The sequence below is a fragment of the Toxorhynchites rutilus genome, chromosome 2 (genome assembly GCF_029784135.1).
Source record: "Toxorhynchites rutilus septentrionalis strain SRP chromosome 2, ASM2978413v1, whole genome shotgun sequence".
Classification (NCBI taxonomy): domain Eukaryota; kingdom Metazoa; phylum Arthropoda; class Insecta; order Diptera; family Culicidae; genus Toxorhynchites; species Toxorhynchites rutilus.
In genome coordinates this window covers 94001781-94026368 of record NC_073745.1, presented here as the reverse complement: position 1 = coordinate 94026368, position 24588 = coordinate 94001781, and the positions used below count along the sequence as shown (strand labels likewise).

At 39.7% G+C, this 24588-nt stretch overlaps 1 protein-coding gene across 5 annotated transcripts in view; it reads right to left on the bottom strand.

The window, feature by feature from the left end:
- LOC129768154 (phospholipase B1, membrane-associated-like) overlaps positions 1 to 24588 on the bottom strand; it is a 59552-nt gene that overhangs the window by 2984 nt on the left and 31980 nt on the right. For all 5 annotated transcript variants that reach the window (XM_055769610.1, XM_055769606.1, XM_055769607.1 and 2 more), the window contains 3 exons: positions 13699 to 13877; positions 12757 to 13199; positions 12573 to 12690 (listed from right to left, as the gene is read on the bottom strand). In XM_055769610.1, coding sequence (XP_055625585.1) covers positions 12573 to 12690; positions 12757 to 13199; positions 13699 to 13877 — 740 coding nt within the window. The remainder of the gene's footprint in view (positions 1 to 12572; positions 12691 to 12756; positions 13200 to 13698; positions 13878 to 24588) is intronic.

Genomic DNA, 24588 nt, shown 5'->3' with positions numbered 1-24588 from the left:
AACTGGCAGATTATTTTTCAGCAACAATAATATTCTTCCGGAATCTTCTCGATGCTGGATGGCATTTAAACGAAAGAAGTTCCGTACGTATATGTGTGTGTGTGTGTGTGTGTGTGTGTGTGTATGTGTGTGGCCAGGTAATGAATCTCTTGATCCCTCACCATTTAGCTCGTCCAGCTCGTTCAACTCGTTCAGTAACGATGTTGTCTTGTCGATGTCCTCACGAAAAATGAATGCGTTTCACCACCAGAATATCGCTTATGTATACTTTTTGTGCGTGATTGAATCGAGAGAAGGTGTGGTTTACGATGGCAATTTGGAAGGCAAACTAGAGGGGAATGAACTCTCTGAGTTTGAAACTTTCGGCGACTGAGCAATAATCAATTGAGAATTATATAATTTTCGCGATGCGAAACATTTTCCGTTGAGCACGCATACAATATTGGATACGAAAATTTTCTACTGATGGGGAAGAATAATTTCAGAAGCTTTCCTGTTAATTGCCATTGATTGAAAAATCACAAAACCAAATGTATTTGGTTGCAGTGTCATATGGATAGAAAACATTAGAATAAACTCTTTCGCATCAATGTATTTTTCAATTCCCAGGGGAACTGGCAGATTATTTTTCAGCAACGATTAGATTTTTCCCGATTTTCCTCGATACTCGAAGCACACCAGTGGTTAATGTCACTCGATAACCACCTGTTAATGGCACTTAATTGAAAAATATTTGGTCGCAGTGTTACATGGATAAAAAACATTAAAATTAACTCTTTCGCATGAATGTATTTTTCAGTACCCAGGGGAACTGGCAGATTATTTTGCTGAATGGCATCCAAACGAAGAGTTCCGCGCGTGTATGTGTGTGTGGCGGCTGCTCCGATCTCTTCCCAGGGAACCATTTGCGGCGTCACTCTCCTCCTGATGGATTCCCTTCTGGCCTAATGTGCACAAACAGGCTCTTGGTGACACCGTTCATTCGCGCTTTCATGATAAACGAAGAGCTTCACCACAAACATCGACAACATGCTCCAATCGCTGTTCAATTAGAACTGAGTGGATTTCCGAGTGGCGCTCGCTTATATACCGATTGGTGTATTCAATAGCCTGTTTTGAAATCAATTTTAAGACTATTGAAACAAGTTTTTGGATCAAAAAGTAACAAGTATATAACGCGTAGACATTTTATCTTTCGAATGAAGTGTTCATCATACCATTTCGTTCAGTTGTTTAGGAGCTATTAATGCTCAAAATCTCCGGCGTAACGCTTTCGTTTTCGAAACTTTGATTTTACACCCCGGTATAGAAATGAAAGACGTAGTGCTACGTCAAAACCAAACGACGATATCCAAGTTGGATAACCACTGGTGGGGCCCAATCTTAGATCGAAGCGCAGCGAAAGCAAAGTGAACTGGATTGCTCAACAGTCCGATGCCGAATGAAAGTTTGCCTCAGCGAGATCCACTGTTTATACTCTAGGCAAGTATTCCCCTTTATTCTTCTACTTTTTCTTTGTTCACGGAGACTTCAAATCCTACGATTTCCCCTTCGTTGGTCGTCGATAAGTTGCTCGTTATAGACAGCTCTGTTCGGGAAAGCACACAAATGGACATAACAAATGGAAACGCTTAATGTTTTCATGAATTTTAACCATTTACAAACGAGGGGATTCTAATGTATAGCATATTAAACAAATCTTAGAGAATTTATGATTCGTTTAGTATGTATATCGCCAAAATCCGTCCGCGGCAAAAATAGTTATTAACGTTAACTTTATTTCATAAAAACGTGACCTGTTTTCTGATTTGATTAGTTCTACGTCAATAAAACATCTACCACAAGGCATAAAAGCTACAGTCATATATAGCGAAATATTCTCATGAACTTTTTCAATTTTTGTTTGTGGTATGCATCGTAATCAATAAATTCACTACACTTTTAGCGTTTCTTTACATTTATATGTGTGGATACCAATTCAGAGAACGTATCACGTGTCAATGTTAAATAGTTCTATTACGAAAGGATGAATACAAATATAGGTCGGACTCGATTATCCGGAGACTCGATTATCCGGGATTCGATTATCCGGAGTATTTTATTTTTGACCTTCGGAAGTTTTGAATAATTTGTATAATAGGGTAAATGATCTTGGTTTGTCCAATTTGGGGTGTTTTTACGCAACTAGTAAATGCAAATCGATTTTTCTTCATGAAAATCACACATAATCGATACGAGTTTGGGTTTGTTGAAAAGCCCCAAGTCTCTAGTTGCTAATACTACCATAAGGTGTTGAAATTATTCAAATTTTTATGTTTTTTAAAGATTTTCCTTAAAGAAGAATTATGAGCATGGTTTGACCACCTCTGATCATGGTTTGTCCGGTTTTAGAAATCTCCATTTTTGAATGAAAACACTCGAATTCACAATTAGATGTTGCATTTATCATTGCTTGAGTTTACTGTCATCATATTGATTCATTCATAATTTAGGCTTTCTTCAGAATATTGCCTTTTCTTGGGCATTTTAGAAGTGTTCACCTCAACACAATCAACACAGAAAAACCATACTTCTGCTATGCGCGAAGCACACCATAAACAAACATAAAAAAACTGCAGCGCGCCAAGCGGTTGCCATAGTAATCATGTGGACAAAACAACATTATTGAATTGGACAACTCATGATCAGAATTGAGTTCATCAAAATGCGTTAATTTAATGGTTTAGCTATGTAAATCCGATACAAAGCAAGTGAGCAAGCATGATGTTTACAATATTTATAAGTGTTGTAATCCAGAAAAGGTCTGAATACGTGCCAAATAATCATCTGGTGATCGATTAAAAGTTAGCTCGAATGAGGGGCGCATTGACACAAATAGAGGGTGTATTTTATAATCCTTTAAAACATGTGATTTCGTAAAAATATACTATCAAACTACTATAAATCATGTAAAAGGCAATTTCATTTATATGTTTCGAAACATTCGAAGGCCTTATTTGACACAGGAGCGCTGAATTAGAGCATTCAAAAAAGTGGGTAAACCATGATCATATTTTCGACTGGACAAACCAAGATCATTTACCCTAATTCTATATTGAATAGCTAATATGGGTATCAAAAGAAAGGGCTTGATTAATAAAATGCAGTTGTTTATGAAAAATGCAAATCCAAGTGGCGGCCACTACAAAATGGTGGATTATATATTTTCTCAGAACGCCATCAATATGGGTATCAAACGAAAGGGCTTGACTAGTAGAACACAGTTATTCATGAAAAATGCAAATCCAAGATGGCGGCCACTGCAAAATGGCGGATTGCATATTTTCTCAGAACTCCATCAATATGGGTATCAAATGAAAGGGCTTGACTAGTAGAACATAGTTATTTATGAAAAATGCAAATCCAAAATGGCCGCCACCGCAAGATGGCGCCATATACATTTTTTACAACCCCATCAATATGGGTATGAAATGACTAGTAGAATACAGTTATTTATGAAAAATGCAAATTAAAGATGGCGGCCACTACACAATGGCGGATTACCTATTTTCTCAGAACCCCATCAATATGGGTATCAAATGAAAAGGCTTGCCTAGTAGAACACAGTTATTTATGAAAAATGCCCAAAAATGTATCAAAAGAGAGTTCTCGATTAGTAGAACATAGCAGATAATGAAAAATCAAGTCCCCAAAGAACTAATTACTTTTTGAATGGTTTCATTCAGCTTGACCTGTTTCTATGTATGTTTGAATGTTTGTTGGGTTGCCCACATTAATTGAAATTTGACCCCATTCCTGATCACTGGTTGATCTGAAATTTGGAACATAGCTTTAATTCTACTGTCATTATAAAACTGCGTATTTCATGATCTTGAAAAATTCAATTTGATCGCCGCAAAAAAATGGCTGAATGGCTTGATTTGGAGAATACACTACACTACGAACAACATAAATTCGAAAAGGTCGCCGCCACAAAATGGTCGACTATGTATTTTTTGCAATCCCCTCAATATTGGTATCAAATGAAATGATTTGACTAATAGAATGCAGTACAGGTCGGACTCGATGATATACAGACTCGATTATATGTGTTTCGATTATATACAATTTTGGACTCGATTATATTCAGTTTGGAAAAAAATATTTTTTTTATATTTCAAATATGACTTATTTCATGAAGAAATGTAACCTTTCAACGTTAAGATGAAGTTTAAGTGGCTGTTACATGTACAGTGAGGTAAAAATCGTGATGTTTATAGATTTCGCTTCCAATTTCACCAGGAATTGTTTATATCGATATTGCAGCCAAATTAAGAAAGATAGAAGTTGTGCGTTAAAGGACAAATTGTGGAGCGGTTAAAGAACTTCATTTTAATTGATAGAAACAATCTAGTTTAATATAAATTTTTAGGATAAAATTAATAATAACACATTAAAAATTAAAAACTTTTAAGTGTTTCACTTCCAAAATGTTATTAAAATTCACTAATTTAGTTGTTCCACTACTATATCTTGTACCAAATTTTCTCATCTTTCAAATGAAAGCATCAGGATCGTCTTCCGTAGCGTATTTATTTTTTATTGTAGAGCCAGAAAAAAAAAGTTCTGCAACTCTGTCATTGTTGAAATTCGAACATATGCGTAGGAGGATTTTTTTCATCAAATATGATCGTCTATCACCTCCTGAGAGAATCTGGATAAATTATTTTTTTCATGTGAGAAAGGTGTTTTCTGACTTTAAGGGGATGAATCAAAAATCAAATTCCTCTTTTATTTTCAAAAAACGAAAAATACATACAAATGAAGAAAAAAATTGTTTTGACTCGATTATCCGGAGAATTCGATTATCCGGAGTGAATAAAAATCTATACTCCGGATAATCGAGTCCGACCTGTATTTGTTTTATTATTTATACATCACAGGGTTTTGTATGTTTATTGTAAGATCATGATTTCAATGTTATTTCTTATAATATCCCATTGATCGAATCCTTCTCGGACATAGCCCGCCATTTTTTGCACTGGGTGTGTTTTACTTATTTGGCAGCCGAATTCTATTTTCATTTAAACTCCTTCTTGTCGCTTGCAATTTGACCTTTCTTCTTTATTCTCAATCGACCAGTATCAATCAGCCTCAGCTCCGGGGTATTGATCACTTGGAAACCACAGTGGAGCTGTTCCACCGCAAATGACGTTTTTTTCATATATTAAATTTTGGTTTTTTTTTTATTTAACTTAAATTTTACAGACGCATTCTTTGTAACCAAAAAGGACAATGCATCATCGGTTTCCCATTTTGACTTTAGCTTAACTTTTGAGAAGGGCCTATATAAAAATTGCTTGAAAATTTTCAAAAAATATAGGTAACTCAGAAACGGGTGGTCCGATTGATATGGTGTCTTACTCAATGTTTTAGGTTATATGGGAAATATGGGCTATATGGGAAAATGTACGCCATTGTTTTTTCTACTTTATTTCGAAAATAACATCTTATCCTCAAATTTTTCAAAAAGGGTGTTTTTGATTTTTTTTTATATATAAATCAAATATTGCAGAGGACTACTAATGAAGTTTATTGCACAGTGCACCAAAATGGAGAATTAAGTACAAAAAAGTTATAATTTAAAAAAAAAGGTATAAAAAAGGATTTTAAAAAATTTTTGATATGTTTTTTTAAAATTATTTCCAGACTCGATTTTATGGATGTACGCATAATATGCAGTCAAAAAGGTGCCAGCAAAATTTTGCTCAATGCTACCGTTTCTGAGAAACAGTGATTCCAAAATAAAATTTATCCAAACATTCTCAGCTTTTGATCATTTTCGAATGTTTTTCGAGTCGTTTCAACCTAAAAATAAATTTTCCTAAACGAGTACATACTTTTCGACTGCAATGTTTGAATTGATTAAGTGATGTTGCGACGCATAACTAATATTACTTATAACAAAGTGGATCAATATGAAAAAAATGGTGGACAGAAAAATTATGTGCGTTCCGTTCGATTTCCTGCTGCGCTGAATCTCACGTTTTGATTGATCTAATTTTCGTTCCCTTAATTTCGACGTCTACAAAAAGCAAGTGTGAGAAATACGAATATTTAAGGGAACGAAACTCGATTTTCGGACATCAAACTAATTAAATGTGTGGTCAGTCTCAAATCTTACTGTACTATATCCCTTTTATTAATCCATTTTTCTTATATATGTGAGAAGTTGGGTCCGGTCTCTTGAAGGGAGACCTACTAGAAGAAGCAGCCGTTAACTGTCATAATATAGAGAAGCCCTGTGGTTCGGACACGCAGATCTAAAAGATGTCCTCATCTTAACAGTTTTATGCAAACTATAATTCATAAAAAAAAAACTATTACTACCATTCACTGCTCATTTGGCTGCTCCTCATCTTCCTCGGCATCTTCACCGATTTCGTCAAGGTCAACGCACCAGCGTTTCATTCGGTCGTCTGAATATACTGTACGGAACATTCGTCCAGCGTGGTCGCTTCCTGGAACGTCTCCGATTTTGGTAGCGATCATTCTCCAACACCTTTGTTACAATAAATAGCCCGGATCTCTAGCTTTCTGCTTCCACCGGGTATAAAACGATCCTCCTTCGCTAAAACCAGATCATCAACCTTGAACTCTGCGGCCTTCCCCCTCTTGTCGAAATATTGCTTCTGTTCTCTCTGCTTCTGCAGGATAGCGGCTTCTCCCATGTTCCGGAACGTCGCTGGATTGTGCTCAACATTTTCTCCTACATCGTGCAAAGCAACAACTAGCTCATTGAATGTATAATCCCGAGGATTGTATGCCAACACCAGCGATGTTGGTGTTACCCTCGTCGTCGAATGCACTTGACACTATCATCCCATTTTCTTTCATCGGCGCAGCGCCGTTAGGATGGTTTTGTTACTGCATTCCACCTGGCCGTTACCACGGGGTGTTCCAACAGCAACCTTTAGATGCTCCAACCCATTATCAATACGATACTTCTGGAATGCCTTAGCCGTGAATGCCGTTCCTCTATCTGTGATCACACGAGCAGCCAAACCAAAAATGCTCACAATCTCCTCCATCATATTCAAAACTAGTCCTGTTTGCGTCGATTTATCAGTACAAACTTCGTGAATCCACAAACACACACCAACAGGTGGTCATTTCCCTTCGACGAACGAAGAAACGGACCCAAATGGTCCAGATGCACCGTATGGAACGGTATTGGCGTCTTGGGAATGGGATGTAGGAAACCTTCTTCGCGTCCAACCTTTCCTTTATGGAATGCGCACTTCGGACAAGCCGCAATGTATGCCCTAATATATTTCCTCATCTTGGTAAACCAGAACTGCTTCTTCAGCATTTGTAGCACTTTTTCTTCGCCAAAGTGGCCTCGATCGTCCTGGAAGCTTTTCACTACTCTCCAACGGATCCTAGACGGAACCACCCAACACTTTACACCATCCACTAATCGATAAAGCCGATGGTTTCCAGAACCTAGCACTGTTGCGTTTGGCGGTCTTCGTCCGTCAGGGGATCTCAGCACAGCTTGTCAATAGTCTCGGTTAATTTTGAATCTTATCGCCGCAGCGAAACGAGGAAGTTTCTAATCTCAATCGCCAGCATATTCTCCACAACCGTTTCTATTTCCTGAGGTTTTTTAACTGAGTTTCTGCTGAGGGCATCAGCATGCTTCATGCAGCTACCACTTCGATGTTCCAGCCGGAAATCATATTCATGTAGCTTCAGGAAATATCTCGCCACTCGGTGATCCATCTCTCGCTTTCGATAAGCATCACGAACAGCAGAACAATCTGTGCGGATGACAAAAAATCGTCCAAGCAGATACATACGAGATCGTTCCACACTTGCCACGATCGCCAGCATTTCCAGCTTCCAGTAGCTATGGTATTTCGCATCAGTTCCACTAGTTTCCCGACTGAAGAATCCTATCGGATTGAAACCTCCGTCTGTCTTCATAAGCAATATTCCAGCTAGTCCACCGCTCGACGCATCGGTATGAAGCTCCAAATCCGCCGAGGGGTCGTACAATACCAACAGTGGTCGAGTAGTTAGAACATCCTTTATCTACTCGAAAGCCTGAGATTGATGCACGTCCCAGCTGAACACAACATCTTTCTTCAGCAGTTAATATAGCGGGGATGCTATCAGACTGAAATTTTTTAACGAACCAGCGGAAAAATCCCGCTAAACCCATGAATTGCCGTACTTCATGAACCGTCTTAGGTGTGGGAAATTTTTCCACCGCCAGCGTTTTCGCTTCACCTGGTTTGACTCCTTCACCAGTGACCTCAAGTCCCAGGAACTCTACCTTCCGCATAAAGAAGCGACTTTTCATTGATTTGATCGTGAATCCCTCTGCTCGAATCACGTCTAGCAGAACCACAAATTTATCGAACTCTTCTTTCCCGGCCACGACGAGGTCATGGCGATTCTGTTTCCTGAATGATCCTCGCCTCCAGTAGCTCATTCGTAATCTTTGTAAGCGCTGGTTTCTTAGCGTATTCCATTCTCCTGGGTCCTACGAACACTGGCTCGTTATCCTCCAATAAGATCGTCTTTTCAGTGGACTTTGCTCTTCCCATCTTCTTCAAATCCAAATCGAAACAATCATGATAATCTCGTACCACTTCCAGAAGATTCTGCGTAATCTCCGTGCTCTCTTCACTATTTATCAGCTCTCGATTAATGTTACGGCCTTCTGACCATTCTATTTTGTAGATGTTGGCTACTTCATGTTCCTCTTCGAGTGAACTCATCGCATCAGTCGAATCTTCAACATCCCACTCGAAACATACTTTGTCCTTTTGCTTCGCCATCACGAGATCGTCACGTTCGATTATGTCCTTTCCGATATTTATCGGAATATCTTAAGCCCACTCCGGTACTACGGCCAACGAAATTTCAAGCTCCAATCCGTCAACGCGTTTGCCGAGACCATCTCCGTGACGTTTACTTTTTCGCTCTTGCCGAAGCCCTGCAGCATAAAGTGACAAGAAGAAATTTTGCCCACCTTGTGCTTGAACTTCTCCCAAATCGTTGATCGATCGGCGCCCGAATCAACGCGAGCTTTATAATTTTCACCTGCCAGTTTCACCGTTTCCCTGAACAAGCTTTTCTTGTCCACCACTCTCATCAAGCTCGTGCCACTGGCTCCTCTAGCTTCTTTTTTCGCTTCCACTTGTGAAACTAAGTTAACTTTACAGTCTCGTTTCACGTGTCCTTCTTTTGAACACCTAAAGCATTTCACCTTGGGAAACTTTCTTACCACGTGTCCTGGTTCATGACACTGATAACAGCTCAATTCTCCATCAGCACTCCTGATCTTCTTACCACCATTCCACGTTGCACCCGTTGCACCCGTTGCACGTTGCATTCCTCCACTGCTGCGACTGTGTGATGGGGTTATAGCTTCCACATTATCAACCCAAGGTAATTGACCTAGGAGTCCTTGTACAGTTTCGGTTCTGTATACAGCTAGCCCCGATTTCTACAGAAACGATTTCAGTCCACTCATGATTTTTTTTTTTTATCCAAAATATGTATTTTTATTAAGGCTCATATGGCGTCAGCCGAACGGGGCCGGGAGTTCAATATTTTGACAATGTTTGCTTACAACTATGTTAGTTATATGTAACCGATTACTCGCGGTTGGCTCGAGGTTAGTATTACAAGTGTTCTCATAATTGGGATGTTGCAGTCTTCAGTGCTCTGTACCTGTGCCCGACATGGGATACTTCCTATTGGGATGCAGCTGACCGTTAATCAGCAACGCCCCCCCTAGTCTGTACCCCATATCTAGCGTGGTGCGTCTTTCTCGACTCGAGGAATCGAGGATAGAATGATCACTAACCGGCGCAATCATCAGCTCTTGGAGAGTTGTCATGAGCGGTACAACCTTTGGCTCTTGTTGAATCATCAGTGGACTGCACAACCTTCGGCCCGTGTATCTGTAAAGAGTGTGTGTATGTATTGCCGCGACTAAGTAAAAGTTTATAGATCGGATAGGAGGGATATGAAATAGGGACACAACGAAGGAAACATCATTAAACGTTGACATCGGCGTTTCTGAGGAACAGGTATAGATGGAGCAGAAGATCAGGATCACGGCTACCTAAGATATCCCGAACGGGGATATCCGATTGTCTGCCTTGTGCCCTCAATGCTCTGGAGAGTTGAGAGCGGGCAGCATGGAACCGGATACACGACCAGACAACATGCTCGATGTCGTGGTAGCCATCGCCACAATCACATAGATTACTTGATGTGAGCCCAATGCGATAAAGATGCGCGTTTAGGATGTAGTGATTAGACATAAGCCGAGATATCACGCGAATGAAATCACGACCTACATTCAATCCCTTGAACCATGCACTCGTCGAGACCTTAGGGATAATCGTGTGTAACCAACGACCGAACTCATCTTCACTCCACATGCGCTGCCAACTTACGAGTGTGTGTTGACGAGGAATGTGGAAAAATTCATTATAAGCAATTTGCCTTTCAAAAAGTTTGCCTTCTTAAGCGCCCACCTTAGCTAGCGAGTCCGCTTTCTCATTCCCCGGTATCGAGCAATGAGAGGGAACCCATGCTAAGGTAATCTTGAATAATTTTTCGACCAAAACACTCAATAGATGTCTTATTTTTGTTAGGAAATAAGATGAGCGTTTATCAACTTTCATTGAGCGGATTGCCTCTATTGACCTGAGACTGTCTGAAAAAATAAAATAATAGTCGATGGGCAATGTTTCAATGATCCCTAATGCGTAGTATATCGCACCCAGTTCAGCGACATACACGGAACAAGGATCTTTGAGTTTGAAAGAGGCACTGGAATTTTCATTGAAAATGCCGAAGCCAGTGCACCCATTTATGTGTGAACCGTCAGTAAAGAACATTTTATCATATCTAACTTTCCCATATTCTGCTGAAAATATCGGTGGAATAGAATCGGAGCGTAGATGATCTGGGATTCCATGGATTTTTTGTCGCAGGACAGATCAAAAATGACAGAAGAATTGCAAAAGTATGGGAAGCAAACTTGGTTGGAGATGCCTGGTGAAGGGTGCACGTCGTGGGTAAGGTACTCATGGTATAAAGACATAAAACTTGACTGAGGAGTCAGTGGAGTAGATTTTCGAAGTTATCGATCACCAATGGATTCATGATCTTGCAACGGATGAGAAATCTGTAGGATAATTCTGTGAACCGAAGAGTAAGTGGGGTTACTCCTGCCAAGACTTCGAGACTCATCGTTAACCTGTATCTCATCCACTCCATGTATGTCACAGTTACATCCTCCGTGAAACCGCCTTTGCGACCCATGGCAGCCATCTCGTACACATACTCTTCGACCGCTTCACTGGGTTTCCACTCCCTCGCTGACACCAAATTGTGGTAATAAACCGGGTTCTTTCTTCTTGGTCGGAAGACCTTTTACTATTTCCGTTTTAAACTTTCCCAATCTCGGGTTGCTTCTTGATATCCCTCCAGCCTTAGTTTTGCACAGCCACCCAAGTTCAATCACGCGCAGTGTTACCTCAACTCATTCGACCAATTATAACTATCGCCCGTTTGGCAATCGATTTCACTCACATTTCCGCGGAACTAGGATCGAAAACAGTCACATTTTCTTGAAGTTCACGGATGTCCGGCATTCTTGGCGTATTTCGTTAGCTGATGACCGTGACAACCTTTCACCTGTCTGCGTTTGTGGCAATGCATCCAGCTCTTGTTTGAGAGTGGCCATCTGAGCTTTCAAATCTGCCTCCATTGTGTTCGGTATTTTTCTGATGTAATTATTTTCATTTTTTCAGAAATCCGTTATTTGAACACTTTTGAAACTCCAAATGGTGGCCATGAATCAAAACTTTGAGTGCTTTGAGGCATCCCTGAATCATGTTCAATTGAGCCTAAAGCTTTGCACAGGTCAGTTTTTTTGGACCAATAAACAAAATGTACTCAATCGGTTCTTTAAATTCGACATTTATATTTTTTTTGCATACCTTCATTGCCTCTCAGGCCTCTCAGTCCCAAAAGGTCGATTTTCGGTCAAACTTTTTTTTTCGAGATGACATCAGATCTCGAAGTTTCATGAATGTTCAAGTCATTTTGCATCGAAAACAAATTGTGATGTATCCAAATTGTATTCCGTTGTTACTCTAGGGGCTCCTATGTACAATTCAAGGAACACAAATTGGACCAATATAAATGTTGGAATTAGCGCGTTCAGATAATGCTTAACATATTACAATTATTCATTTTTTTTATCTCGAGAAAAATATAATTTTATTTTTTGTGAAAGATACGTAGAAACATTTCCAATCAATTGATGCAAACATTTTGCGATCTATTGGGAAATGGTCTAGTTATAAGAATTGGAAATCTTTCATTGCTTCCTACATGTTAATGTTTAGATTTTAATGTAATGAACGTAATGAACAAGTGATATAAAAATGTAAAAGTGTAATAACTGCACCAATTTTTCAGCAATCAGTTCCTTTGAACCAACATTGAAATGAATCACAAAACATTTGTAGATGCTGTAAATCTTCCAAACTCACCGAAATATTGGTCGTCCACGGTTGGTAAACCACAGCGAACTCATCCAACCGGCGGAATTCGTCCAACTGTGCCACTTCTGCTTCCACTGCCACCATCCTCGCCTGTATGGCATGCCACCTGCCGAAAATTGAAATACCCCAACTCAGATGAACTCATAGCGATGCATCCACGTGCCTCACTCACCTCGCTCTCGATGTATCACTCTGGTTGAACATCTTCCCGATCCAGCAGGAACATTCCCCATGATGTAGCGCTTTGCAGATAGCGGATTTTCCCTTCAGCGACACGACGGTCTCCACCGATGGCACCGACACCAAGTTCACAAAAGTTCTAGGCATGTTATCCCTCAGGTATCGCAAGGCGCTAATCAGCCGCAGCCGATGCTTGACGGGTAAATCCTCCGGTTTTTGCATGGTGCAAACAAACGAGCAGATATCGTTTCCCCCGATAGTGATGGTAACTAGTTTCCAGTCTTGTTTGAAATTCACCCGCCGGTCGGAGCGGATTCTCTTGACCAGCGAACGGGCCATAAACGGCATGTCGTACGAAACTGCGCCGACCTCGGCCATGTTGAACTGAGTGTCCCGATGGAACGCGTACGAATCTCCGAGGGAATATCCGACGAGCTGGAAAGACACGAATTATATGCCTGGGTGGTTCAAAAGTTCGCCGACTCTGCCTTTTTTTTCGCGACCTCTTCCGGCCTCAATCGTCAAGCGAGCCCATTACATAAAACAAAATTTTATTGATGTTTAACTTCACGCCCCGTTAGAAATACAGCAACGAGTTTGAAATAGGCACGGCGCAGACTAAGCATTATTCAATCATAATTACGTTAACCGTGTGCGAAGAATACCAAGCCAATGTGTGATTTATTGTTTAGTTTTATTTCATAGGCCAGACGGCAAGTGCGAAGCATTAACGCCCACGAGTAACAGTAATTAAATAGTGGAAGAATACGTCGCTATCATTTGGGTACGTTCAACGCTTAAATGGGTCGATTTCGCTTGCCGAACTTTGTTTACGATCCAAATCGGCACCAATATGTTGTGGCAATGTTTGGTCAGTTAACTTAGAGTTGAACAGACTTTTGTTATAGTTATCGGCGTCATTGGGATGGCTCACCTTCGGATTGAATTCCTTCAAAATATTTGGTAGTGTTGTCACGTTCCGCCAGTTCCACTGGCCCCCTATGCTCCACGATAAGCCTCGGTTTTCCATGCTGAGATCAACCACCCTCGTGGCGGCTGCACCGCTTGCAGCTGTCAGCGAATCGCCCATTGCGGCTATCACGTATATGTCACCTATAAACAGGGAAAAAATGAAAGCAACATATTATTTTAAAGATTCTTCAGGATTTGTTAAGGCTGCTGTAAGAAGTAAAATAATTGTGTTTTCGTCGGGCAAAGTAAACTAAAACCCGTTATTATCATGTGAAGCAAATTTCCGAATCTCAGTTATACCGTAGTTTTAGGCCGGAAAATGAAAATTATAATCTCTTAAAACGATTCTCGAACTCGAAAGAAGATCTGTAAAAGTAGCTTTAAGCATTTTTTTTTTTAAATGTGCGAGTATATGAAAAATATAACAGATGAACTAGTTTTATTCCGAACGTGCCATGTGCATAGTTAGAAACCATAAGATTGTCTTATCAAAATATTGAATCTAATCAAAATATATGAAAGATGTATTTCAATCCTAAATTCAATCCAATTAATTCAAGAGATACAAAAGCAATCATCGGCATTGATACAAGTATCTACGTATAACATGGTAGTTTATAACAGCCATACTCAACAGCCCGCTACCAATTTGTATGCGTAACAATGACGAAAACTGGGGGGGGGGGGGGTCTTTGTAGCCACATTGGTTCAAAACTCAGAGCCTTTAATTGACCATCTTTGTGTTGTTACAGAATAAATACGTCCACGCAACAATCATCAGCGATGGAGATCGATCCACGGTCGAAATAGGATCGATCATCGATAAAACTTCTCTGCTCTGCAAAAAACATCGGGCTATTGTTCTTTTGATAACACATCAATGATCATATGAACCGCTGTCCGGTGGTCTAACTGAACAATGGAAAAACAGAAGGAATACTCTTACACCTAAATTGGCAACTGTGTAATGTGCTATTTATAGATACGACAAAACATGTGACATGTAACAGATTAAAATCCGACTCTCTTGCAGCTAGAATGCTAATGAGCCTAAATAAATAAACAAAAACGGATAAAAATGATGAAAATTTAAGAAATCGTCTAAATGCGATGAGAATATTGAAGTTTGACACATTACACATTGTCGAAGGCTCAGGAGAACGGACAATTCCAGGTATCAGGATCTCAGCGGACGCAACGGTGACACAGGTAAGTTTTTCTTCCTTTTCTTTTCAGGTGGTTTGGCGCGTATTCCCAGGTAAGCTCAATTTTAATTTCTTATTTAATTTATCTAAGTTGCTACACTACGATCTAATTAACACCAATAATATTTAATATAAACGATGAGAGAAACACGCTCTAATTTTTGTACCAGTTGGACTTTATATGGATGTAGGTGCAAGTCCAAATGCAAAATTCGCCACAATGATGTGTTTGACAAGCCCAATTGCTGAGCACGCCGTGGAATCGAAACATTCGGGTCATCCTCCACACTGGAAGCAACAGCAGCAATATTTTCGGCCGAAAGCACATTACGATGATGCACAGGTTTCACAATATCCGCTACGGATCCAGTTTGTTCGAATTTACGCACTACACTAGCGATTGTGTGCTATGTAGGCCGTCCATGACGACCAAAATCCGTCCGTTATGCTCGAAAAACATTTGCCGGTTTTTCATCATTTTTATAGTATAATTTAACAAAATTAACACGTTGTGCGATGCTAAAACGATCCATATTGTAAAACGGCAGACATTCAACTAACGATATGACGCTTTGGTTGACAGCTATGTCAAACGGTTGTCAGCGCAGGGCTGTATACTTTCGGAAGCCCGAAATGGAAAACCCTGTATATAATTACATGACCAGAAGAACCTCGATCAGCATATTCCTAATATCGAACGATCGTGGTCAGCCAATAGCCAGGAAACGACTCCAGCCGCATCAGGACATTTATACAATAAAAACAACAGTGCAACCTTCACTCGTGTTTCTCCTATCCTATGTCAGTGCCGCGCGTCGTTCGTCGTTATTAATAAGTGAATCAAGTATAAGTGAATAAAATAAGTGTTAGAATTGAATTATATCTTTTTTCAAAACTCCGAACACGCCGCCCCGGATAAGATTATATTTAAGAAGATCAGTATCTCAATTTCAGTACATGTTAATGCTTAGAATTAGCTTGAATAAAATTGCTTCGCGAAACGTTTGCACTAATCACTCAGTGAATATATTCATTTATCGGCCCTTGTCATTGCTATCAAATAATTGTATCTAGGAGTTTTATTATTAAATTTATTTAATGTTTGTTCTCGACGGCAATAATTTCGTAGTTCTATGCTAACAGTGCGGTCGGCTCTTGGACATCACTCTTCCTTATTTTTTTTTGCGGCCTGCGGCACCATGACTATCAATTCAGCCATTCCATGTCAAACCGATATAGTGGTTTTCAGATTTTCGTGAAAAGTGATAGATTTGTTCTTTATCGCAAACAATCAGATCCGTATTTTTTTTTTGACGTAAAACTACGTCTTTCATTAAGGGTGCCAAATCAGAAAACAGGTCACGCTTTTTTGAAATAAAGTTAACGGTAATAACTATTTTTGCCGCGAACGGTTTTTGGCAATTAACATACCAAACGAATCGGAAATACCCCAAGATTTGTTTGATATACTATATATTACAATCCCATAGTCTGTATGTGGTTTAAATTGATGACAATTGGAAGCATTCCCATTTCCTCATACATTTGTTCTGTCCATTTGTGTGCTTTCCCGAACAGAACTGTCAATATCGAGCAACTTATCGACGAGCAACGAAGTGGAAATCGTAAGATGTAAAGTCTCCGTGAACAAAGGAAAAGAAGAAGAACGAAGGTGAATATTTGCCAAGAGTAAAAACAGTGAATCTCGCTGAGGCAAACTTTCATTCTTCGTGAGGAAATCGTAGCTGGGCGAGCTGGACGGCGAGGGATTGAATGCCTTTCTCAAAGGCAATGGGTTGAAGGAGTAATATGGTGGATAAAGTAAAGTTTTCCAAGAGCCTGTTTGAAGGTTAGAGACGAATGAACTGAAGAAGTTTAAAGTCTCTTTAATTCAACAAACAAGGAAGGAAGGCAAACTTTCAGTTTCGTTCTGTATTCAAAGCAATGAATATCGCTTGTTCTTTCTTATTTTGCATCATCACATGTCTTCGTTTCGGATTGAGCTGCGGACGCGACCAAATTACTCATTAACTGATGTCTCTGGCATTGCAATCATTGCATCAAACTGACGCCATTGCATTAAGGTTCTGAGCTGAGAATTGTGTGGGGAATCATCAAGCTAGGCTATCGCCAGCTCACCAAGAAAATAAATGTTCTGGAATTTGGTTTCGCATGACAGTAGGAAAACTTTCTCCTCTAATTATCGTCAAATGATTCTACAATAAAAAAAACACTTCAGGGCGACCAAACTGGTAGAATGGTTATTTCAAAATTTTCTAGCATTATAAAATAATATCCGCAGTTATAAACGATCGACTTGAATTAAGCTACAGCGTAGATCTACGTCAACAATGCGGTCGTGTCTTGAACAAAACCTCCTATAATTTTTTCGTTGGGGTAGCCATTTCCGTTTTAGTGTGGTGCTCTCCCTTCGCAGAATGGCAACAGGAAATCCGTAGGTGAATCTGCCGCTTCTGCTCGTTTTAGACGACAAAACCGGGGGCACAAAAAATGAGCAGAACGTATACAAATCTACTGACGCACGGAGCAATATAGTCTACTTGCACATGAAGCATAAATCAAACCTTGAAATCATCCGTTGAAGTGAGCGCATATCAAACATATAGATTAGAATCGATATGCAAACTTACATACACGCACATCCAAACAATTAGAAGATCAAATCCAGCTCCAGTTTCAAAACTTTAAAGTTATTTCTGAAGCCGGATCAGCTGCTGGATCGAGAGTAGAATTAAAACCCACGCGAAAGCGAAGTCTAAAGGTGCTCATTAGAGTACCAATGAAAATGGCCATCTCGAATTTTTAAAGGGAACTTGATGAAAAATGTTGATTCCCAACGACAAAGTACCCTATGGAAAATATCAGCTCATTCGGACTTCATTTACTAGTGTCGTACAGCCGTCAAAGTTTGAGTTTTTTTTAAATCGAAAAATCACCCATCGGGGATTTTCGAAACAAAAAATTTGATGCCAAATGTCTTCAAATTGCATGGAACGTCGAGATCTACTGTCATATTGAAAAAAAAATTATATCAAAAATCGACACTCTGGAACATTTTAAGCGTGGCTTAGGGTGTCAATTAAAATCGTCATATCGATTTTTCATACGGGACTCCCTGCGAAATGTAGATTTGCACGATAAAATAACCTACGCAAAATATTCGCTCAATCGGACTTCATTTACTATTGTCGCAGATCTCAAAATTTAAGTTATCTGAAAATCGAGAAATCACCCAAGGGGGAGAGAAGTTTTTTCGCTTTGGAAATTCGAGATGGCCATTTTCATTGGCACTCTAGTGGATACTCATCGAATCATTGCTTGCGCACGGACGGATACAGATTAATCACTTTAGAAACTCTAATCAGCGGCACTGTTTTAGCCTTCTTCGATGCACCAGACGGCAGGTAAGCAATTGTCCCTATCAGTCGATGTTCAGTCAGAGCGAAGCAAGTCGCAAAATTAAAAATTTCGAATTATTGATTTCATTTGGTTGAACATTTTGTAAACTACATTCCGCATCACGCTTACAGCAAGAATAACTTATCAAAATTGTTTTGAACGCTCAATGAAAACTTCTTATAGCACCAAACTTCAAACTCGTTTCTCTCGAAATCATAAAAATGTCACATGGTCCGGTTTGACTTAACACCGATCAATTGATTCTCATCAAAAGCCGTTCATCATTTTGTTTGACATTCACAGTGGCGAACTACAAATCAAAACAGAGCAACAAACCGATATGACGGTTGAGTCATCGAATAAAACTGGCAAATCCCTTTAAGTAGTAAATTGATAGATTCAGCGCGATAGGTAACTCACCAGATTCAAAAACGAGAACAATTTTTTTTTTTAATAAAATCATTTGGTCATATGGTCATTTGCTAATGTCGAACAAATATTAAAGGCGTTATCGCGCACCGCAAACAGCTTCCTTAGGAAAATCCCGAGTAAGAGTTTCGCACGCCAATAAAAAAAAAACATTGAAAAGTTAGCATAAACCTTTATCGGTTATTCCATCTAGTCTTTTTCAATGCTGTAAACATGTTAATGCTCTGACCACCATTCACCATATTGAAAAAATAAAATAAAATAATTTTCAATTTAGATGAGGTATTAAACATATTAACGAGAGTTTATGGTGATAGATACGCAAAGACCACAAAACAAAATGCTCTGCAGTTTGAAATGTTCAATTTTCGGACATCTCCCAAACGATAAATTATATTGCAACGTAGAGAGCTGGAACTGGTGTTGTGTGTTAGTGAAACTTTCTAGACTGCTAGGAGGGTAGAATGAGTGAGCTGATTCACCCATTAAATTCATTTACCAAATAAAACAAAACATATGACAGGTAAAGTAAAAGTCTAGAGTAGAATAAGAAGGAAACATTTTTTTTTCGTTATTATTGTCTAAAATTAAATCATTAAATTTTTCAACATATTTTTCCTTTGAAATGCTCTTTTAAATTTTCATAACGAAATAAACAAAACGCAATATAACAACTCATGTTGAAACGAAGGTTATTCGGATACATGTTTTAGAAGAACCACAAGCTGACCCGTCACCCGTCAAAATTGTATTATTAGATAAACCTGCTTTTAAGTAATTTTCTCGAAAAAGGGAGCTGAAAAAAATGAAAAAAGTAGAAAAATTACAACACTAATCACAAAACACTCCATGTTCCCCCAAAAGGTCATATTTACTGTGTCTAACAATTACTGAAAAATGAATGTAGTTTGGATAGTAGTTTGGTCGGATACCGGATATTCAGCAAGCTTGGAGGCCGGATATTCGGCTATTTATTTGCGAATGAGAAGCTGGAAGAAACTGCATGTGTGCATGAAGCAAATAAAGGATGTCATTTTAGGGAGAAATAAACACATTTTCTCACGAAAAAATGAACGAAGATTAAAGTTATCGTTAGTAATGAATTTTCTTTAATAGATTTTTTTATCTCATCTATTTATTTTTATTAGGCTCATTTAGCAATTCAGCTATAACAGAACCGAATTAATCGTTTACATTTTTTCTCATGTTGTATATATTACACATTAGCCATTTTTTTAAGTGTAAGATTATTCCTATCTTATCGATACACATTTTATCTATAACACAGTAGCTGTTTAGGCGTCAGAGTATTCCTATTCTATCGATGCACAACACATATCGTCTTTTTTTTTCGGCGTAAGATTATTCCTATTGTTGCAATGTTCACAGTTGGGCTATATACACAGCGTGACTGTTGATATGAGGCTTCCATTGTTATGTTACAAATAGCACTAACTACCGATGCAGCAGACCGTAATGTGAGCGGTAAGGAACTGGGATTACCGACACATGATGATTGCTGCGTGGATGTAGTAGCTATAATAACACACAAAGATGGGCAGTTGAGGGTCCTGAGTTATGAACTCATGATTGTTCGCTAAGTAGTGGACCCGCAACCAATTAGGCTACGACGAATATATACTAAATAATTTTAAAACTTTTCAACTTCTTAGGAGAAGATCCAAATCACAAAACTCCAACCTTTTTGAATCCGAGGTTTAAGTGAGGCTATTAAGGAGTTCTTGAAATGGGAACAGCCCATCAGAAAATCTTATTGGAGTATATAAAATATCTTGCGACGAATCTTTTGACAGTAACAGCTCATCGCCGTCTTCAACACCTGTTAAACGACTTAAAAGGGACGAAACTGAATCAAACCTTACACGTGATGCTTACGACACCTTTTGAGACTGTTTCAATGAAGCGGTAAGTGAAAATAGTCAGTGTCACGCTCAGGAAAAAAATCCCATTACTAACGAAATCTACTGTAATGCGAAAATATTTCGAATCAATCGCAGTCACGATTTTGACATAGGACTATGTCTTTGATTTCTATATAGGGGGGTCACTCTACGTAAAATGTAGCGATTTAGAGTTTTCAAACGCATATTACTCAAAATGGTTATTGCGACATATGTTGTGTTATATATCATTATACAGGAAATTTATCCAGAATTTTTTTTTTGCTTGAAACATGAACAGTGAATATAATAAAAAAAAGTTAACAATTTGACGATTTAATTGGGTATGTTTTCTTTCGATTGCACTATGCACTCGCTTCTCCCCTGACGCAACGAGCAATCTTTTTGCCTAAATTCGGGCGTTAGCTCATAATCTGAGTTGATGCGTAAAATGAATTATTCTCCATTTACCGATAATAGGCATCAATTTTATATTATACTAGCTGACCCGGCAAACTTCGTCCCGCCCAAAATTTGTTTTTTTGTTATCAATACCTTCAAACATTCACGTTTTCTTACTGAGCGCAAGTTCATGAGTCCAATCGCAGAACTGTTCATTGATGGATCTTCTAATCGACCCCGTTGAATTTACCTTTTACTAAAAAAAGTCACAGAAGGTTGTGTCCGAAACACAACCGCATAGTTGACGTAGGATTACGTTAGGCTATCTGTCGCATGCTGATTTTGGATGTTTGAAAAAATATATTGTTAAACTCTTTGATAATGATCTGATGGCCCTGAAAAGGGCCATTTGATTTGGTTGTTGGGTATTTTTTGTTCATTTCACCAGTGTTACAATCGTGCTTTCAGTATCAGTGATGTTTCAGCTCCGATGCACGTTTACGAGATTGGCGCTCATATTGCGTGAACATATATTCCGACATATTTACTCGCGTAAAACATTATGGAGCAACAAAAACAACAATTCACTTCTGTTGTTTTTTGGCAGCGGTAGCTTTTTCGGAGCCGCTGCTGCTTATTTCTGTTTTTATTTTGGTGGTTTTCGTTGACACCATCACGTCGAGCTAAACGGCGAATAGCGAATTTGATACACTGGATATTGTCATGTAGAACCTTGCGATACGCTTCGATCCTCCTTTGCCTTCCTTGCCGCATGAAGTCATGTTGGTTGATGTTGATCTGATGTGACCACACTTAAAACACTAAAAACATATATGTTTACCGATCTGAGCGTCGAACAAAATGAGAAATCTGACTGAGCAGCAGCATCAGCAAAAAGAGAGAACATGCCTGAAACTTTCTGCTCATGATGTTTGCTGTTGCCATCAGTACTGGACCGATGCGGGACACAGCTCGATTGTTGATGTTAGGCCTCGATGTTTACCGCCGCTGCTGCTGCTACTGCCACTTAAGTTCGATATGAGACACAGCTCAATTGTTGGCCGCTCAGATTCGATGCTCGTCTTGAAGTTCACTGCTGCACTTTCACGATTCCAAGAAGCATGTGCTCGCACTTCTGATGGAGAGAGCGTGCCCGAAATGCTCCGCTCGCGATGCTTGCTGCTGCCACTAGTAGAGTAGTAGTAGTTTGTCGCTGCTTATACTGCCATAGAAGCTTGATGTGAGGCACAGCTAGCCTATTGACCACACAGCTTCGATGCTCGTCTATATATTAGCCGCGCCCACTGCTGCTGCTCTCCACTGTTGTCCGTTCCACGTCCGTTGTAAAAATGAATAAAATCCACGAACGCTCCATCCTTTTATATCATTTGGTATGTGTGAAGTAGGCGCCTCCTCCTCGATTGTCATGCTGCTTGCCGGTGAACGAACGAATCGGGCGCGAAAAAGAAATGACGTCAATTTCGATCAATCAGGCCTAGGTATCTTATGTTTGGATAGTGGTTGAGATTTTTTAATTGTTCGATTGTTAGTTACATGATATATATTATTTTATTCAATGTGAAAAATTATTATGGAGTGCCGACAACGTATGATGCAAACATCGCATCAATCCATCATGAAATGAATGAGCAATAAGCGTTTGAAATTGGACGGGTCGCTCATTTATTTTCTAACGATCATTTATTTTCTAACCGGGAAGCAGTTGACATACTACGCTGCGCTTTTATGTACATGAAAAACCACTTTTAACATGCGGGGAAAAAATCTTATATGAAAATTACCAGATGTCAATGTTGCCAAGCGTAGTTATTGATGGTTAACCCATCCGTTACGAGCGTCGTCTATCTACATCTGCGCGACGTCCTGTGTGTACGAATGTCGTCTATAGACGACATCCACGCGACGAGCTGTGTGTACGAGCGTCGTCTTTAGACGACATGAAATTCATACTGCTCTTCGATCACACCAGCGCGATCTGCATACTTTTCGGCGCAGTGCTTCGTACAGGGGTAGCACTTCGGCGGAGCACACTGCCGTAATGAAAGGGTTAAACCGACGCCGAACCGAATAACGATGAACGCACCCATATCACGAACCTCGACATTTGATTTGCTATTATGGTGCTACTCGCCTGTGTAGTTCGCGCAAAGGCATCGGCAAAATATTATTTTAGAAAATTCCTTGAGGCATTTGTCTGAAACGTGCTGTGTATGACCGGAGCCGTTTCGCTATATATATATATGCATACATATGTCATTCGCCTCCCTTACCGCATCCAGTCAGGTTGGTTGATGGAAAGTATGTTTCTGACGTGATAAGATTCCTGTTAGTTGCACATGATCAAAGAAAATGTAAAAGTAAACAGGAAGGAAGGAAGGTATTGTATTATAGAGACTTTAAACTTTTGCAGTTCATTCGTCTCTAGCCTTGAGAAAGGCCCTTTGAAAACTCTACTCTATTCTACTCCAGCGCTACCACCTCCGCCCTCTTGCCTTGAGAAAGGCACTCGATCCCTCGCCGTCCAGCCCGTCCAGCAACGATGTTGTCCAGTCGGTGTCCACACAAAGAATGATGAAAAGTAAACAGTATTTTTGATCGTAGTTTTATATCATTTTTATGATAAGTGGAAAACAATAAATTAAACTCTTTCGTTTCAAAGCAATATCGAAAGTCCTGAAAAGAACTGGAATGGTTAAATGGGTTGTATGGAATCTGCTGCGTGCTAATGTAATGAGGTTTCAGTCGGATGTAGTAGTTGTTAACTTTTTGGCAGCGGTAGTTTTTTCGGAGTCGCTGCTGCTTTCCTTGGCTTTGGCATCTTCGGCTTCTGTGCGTCGGTTTGCAAGGGTTTCGTTGACACCATCACGGTGAGCTAAACAACGGATAGCGGGTTTGATACACTGGATGTTGCCATGTGGAACCGTGCGATACACTATTCCTTAACCGGGTCCTTTGTCTCCTTTAACTCTATAACCGCATCCAATTGTATTGGTTGATGTGAACAGGAGTACCAGCAATGCACACTAGAAACACATATGTTTATCAATTTGAGCGTCCAACAAGAATGAGAAATCTGACTGAGTAGCAGCAGCAGCAGCAGCAGTAGAGAAAGAGAGAATGCCTGAAACTCTCTACTCATGATATTTGTTGTTGCCAACAGTAGTGGACCGATACGAGACACAGCACAACATCGATACTGAACCTCAACACATTGTTGAGGTTCAGCATCGATGTTTACCGCCGCTGCTGCTGCTACTGCCACTTATGTGAGACACAGCTCAATTGTTGGCCGCTCAGATTCGATGCTGCATTTTCACGATGCCAAGAAACGTTCTCGCACTTCTGACGGAGAGAGCGTGCCTGAAACGATCCGCTCGTGATGCTTGCTGCTGCCACTAGTAGTAGACCGGTTTCAACAACTGTTGCTACTGTTTGCCGCTGCTTATGCTGCCATAGAAGCTCGATGTGAGACAC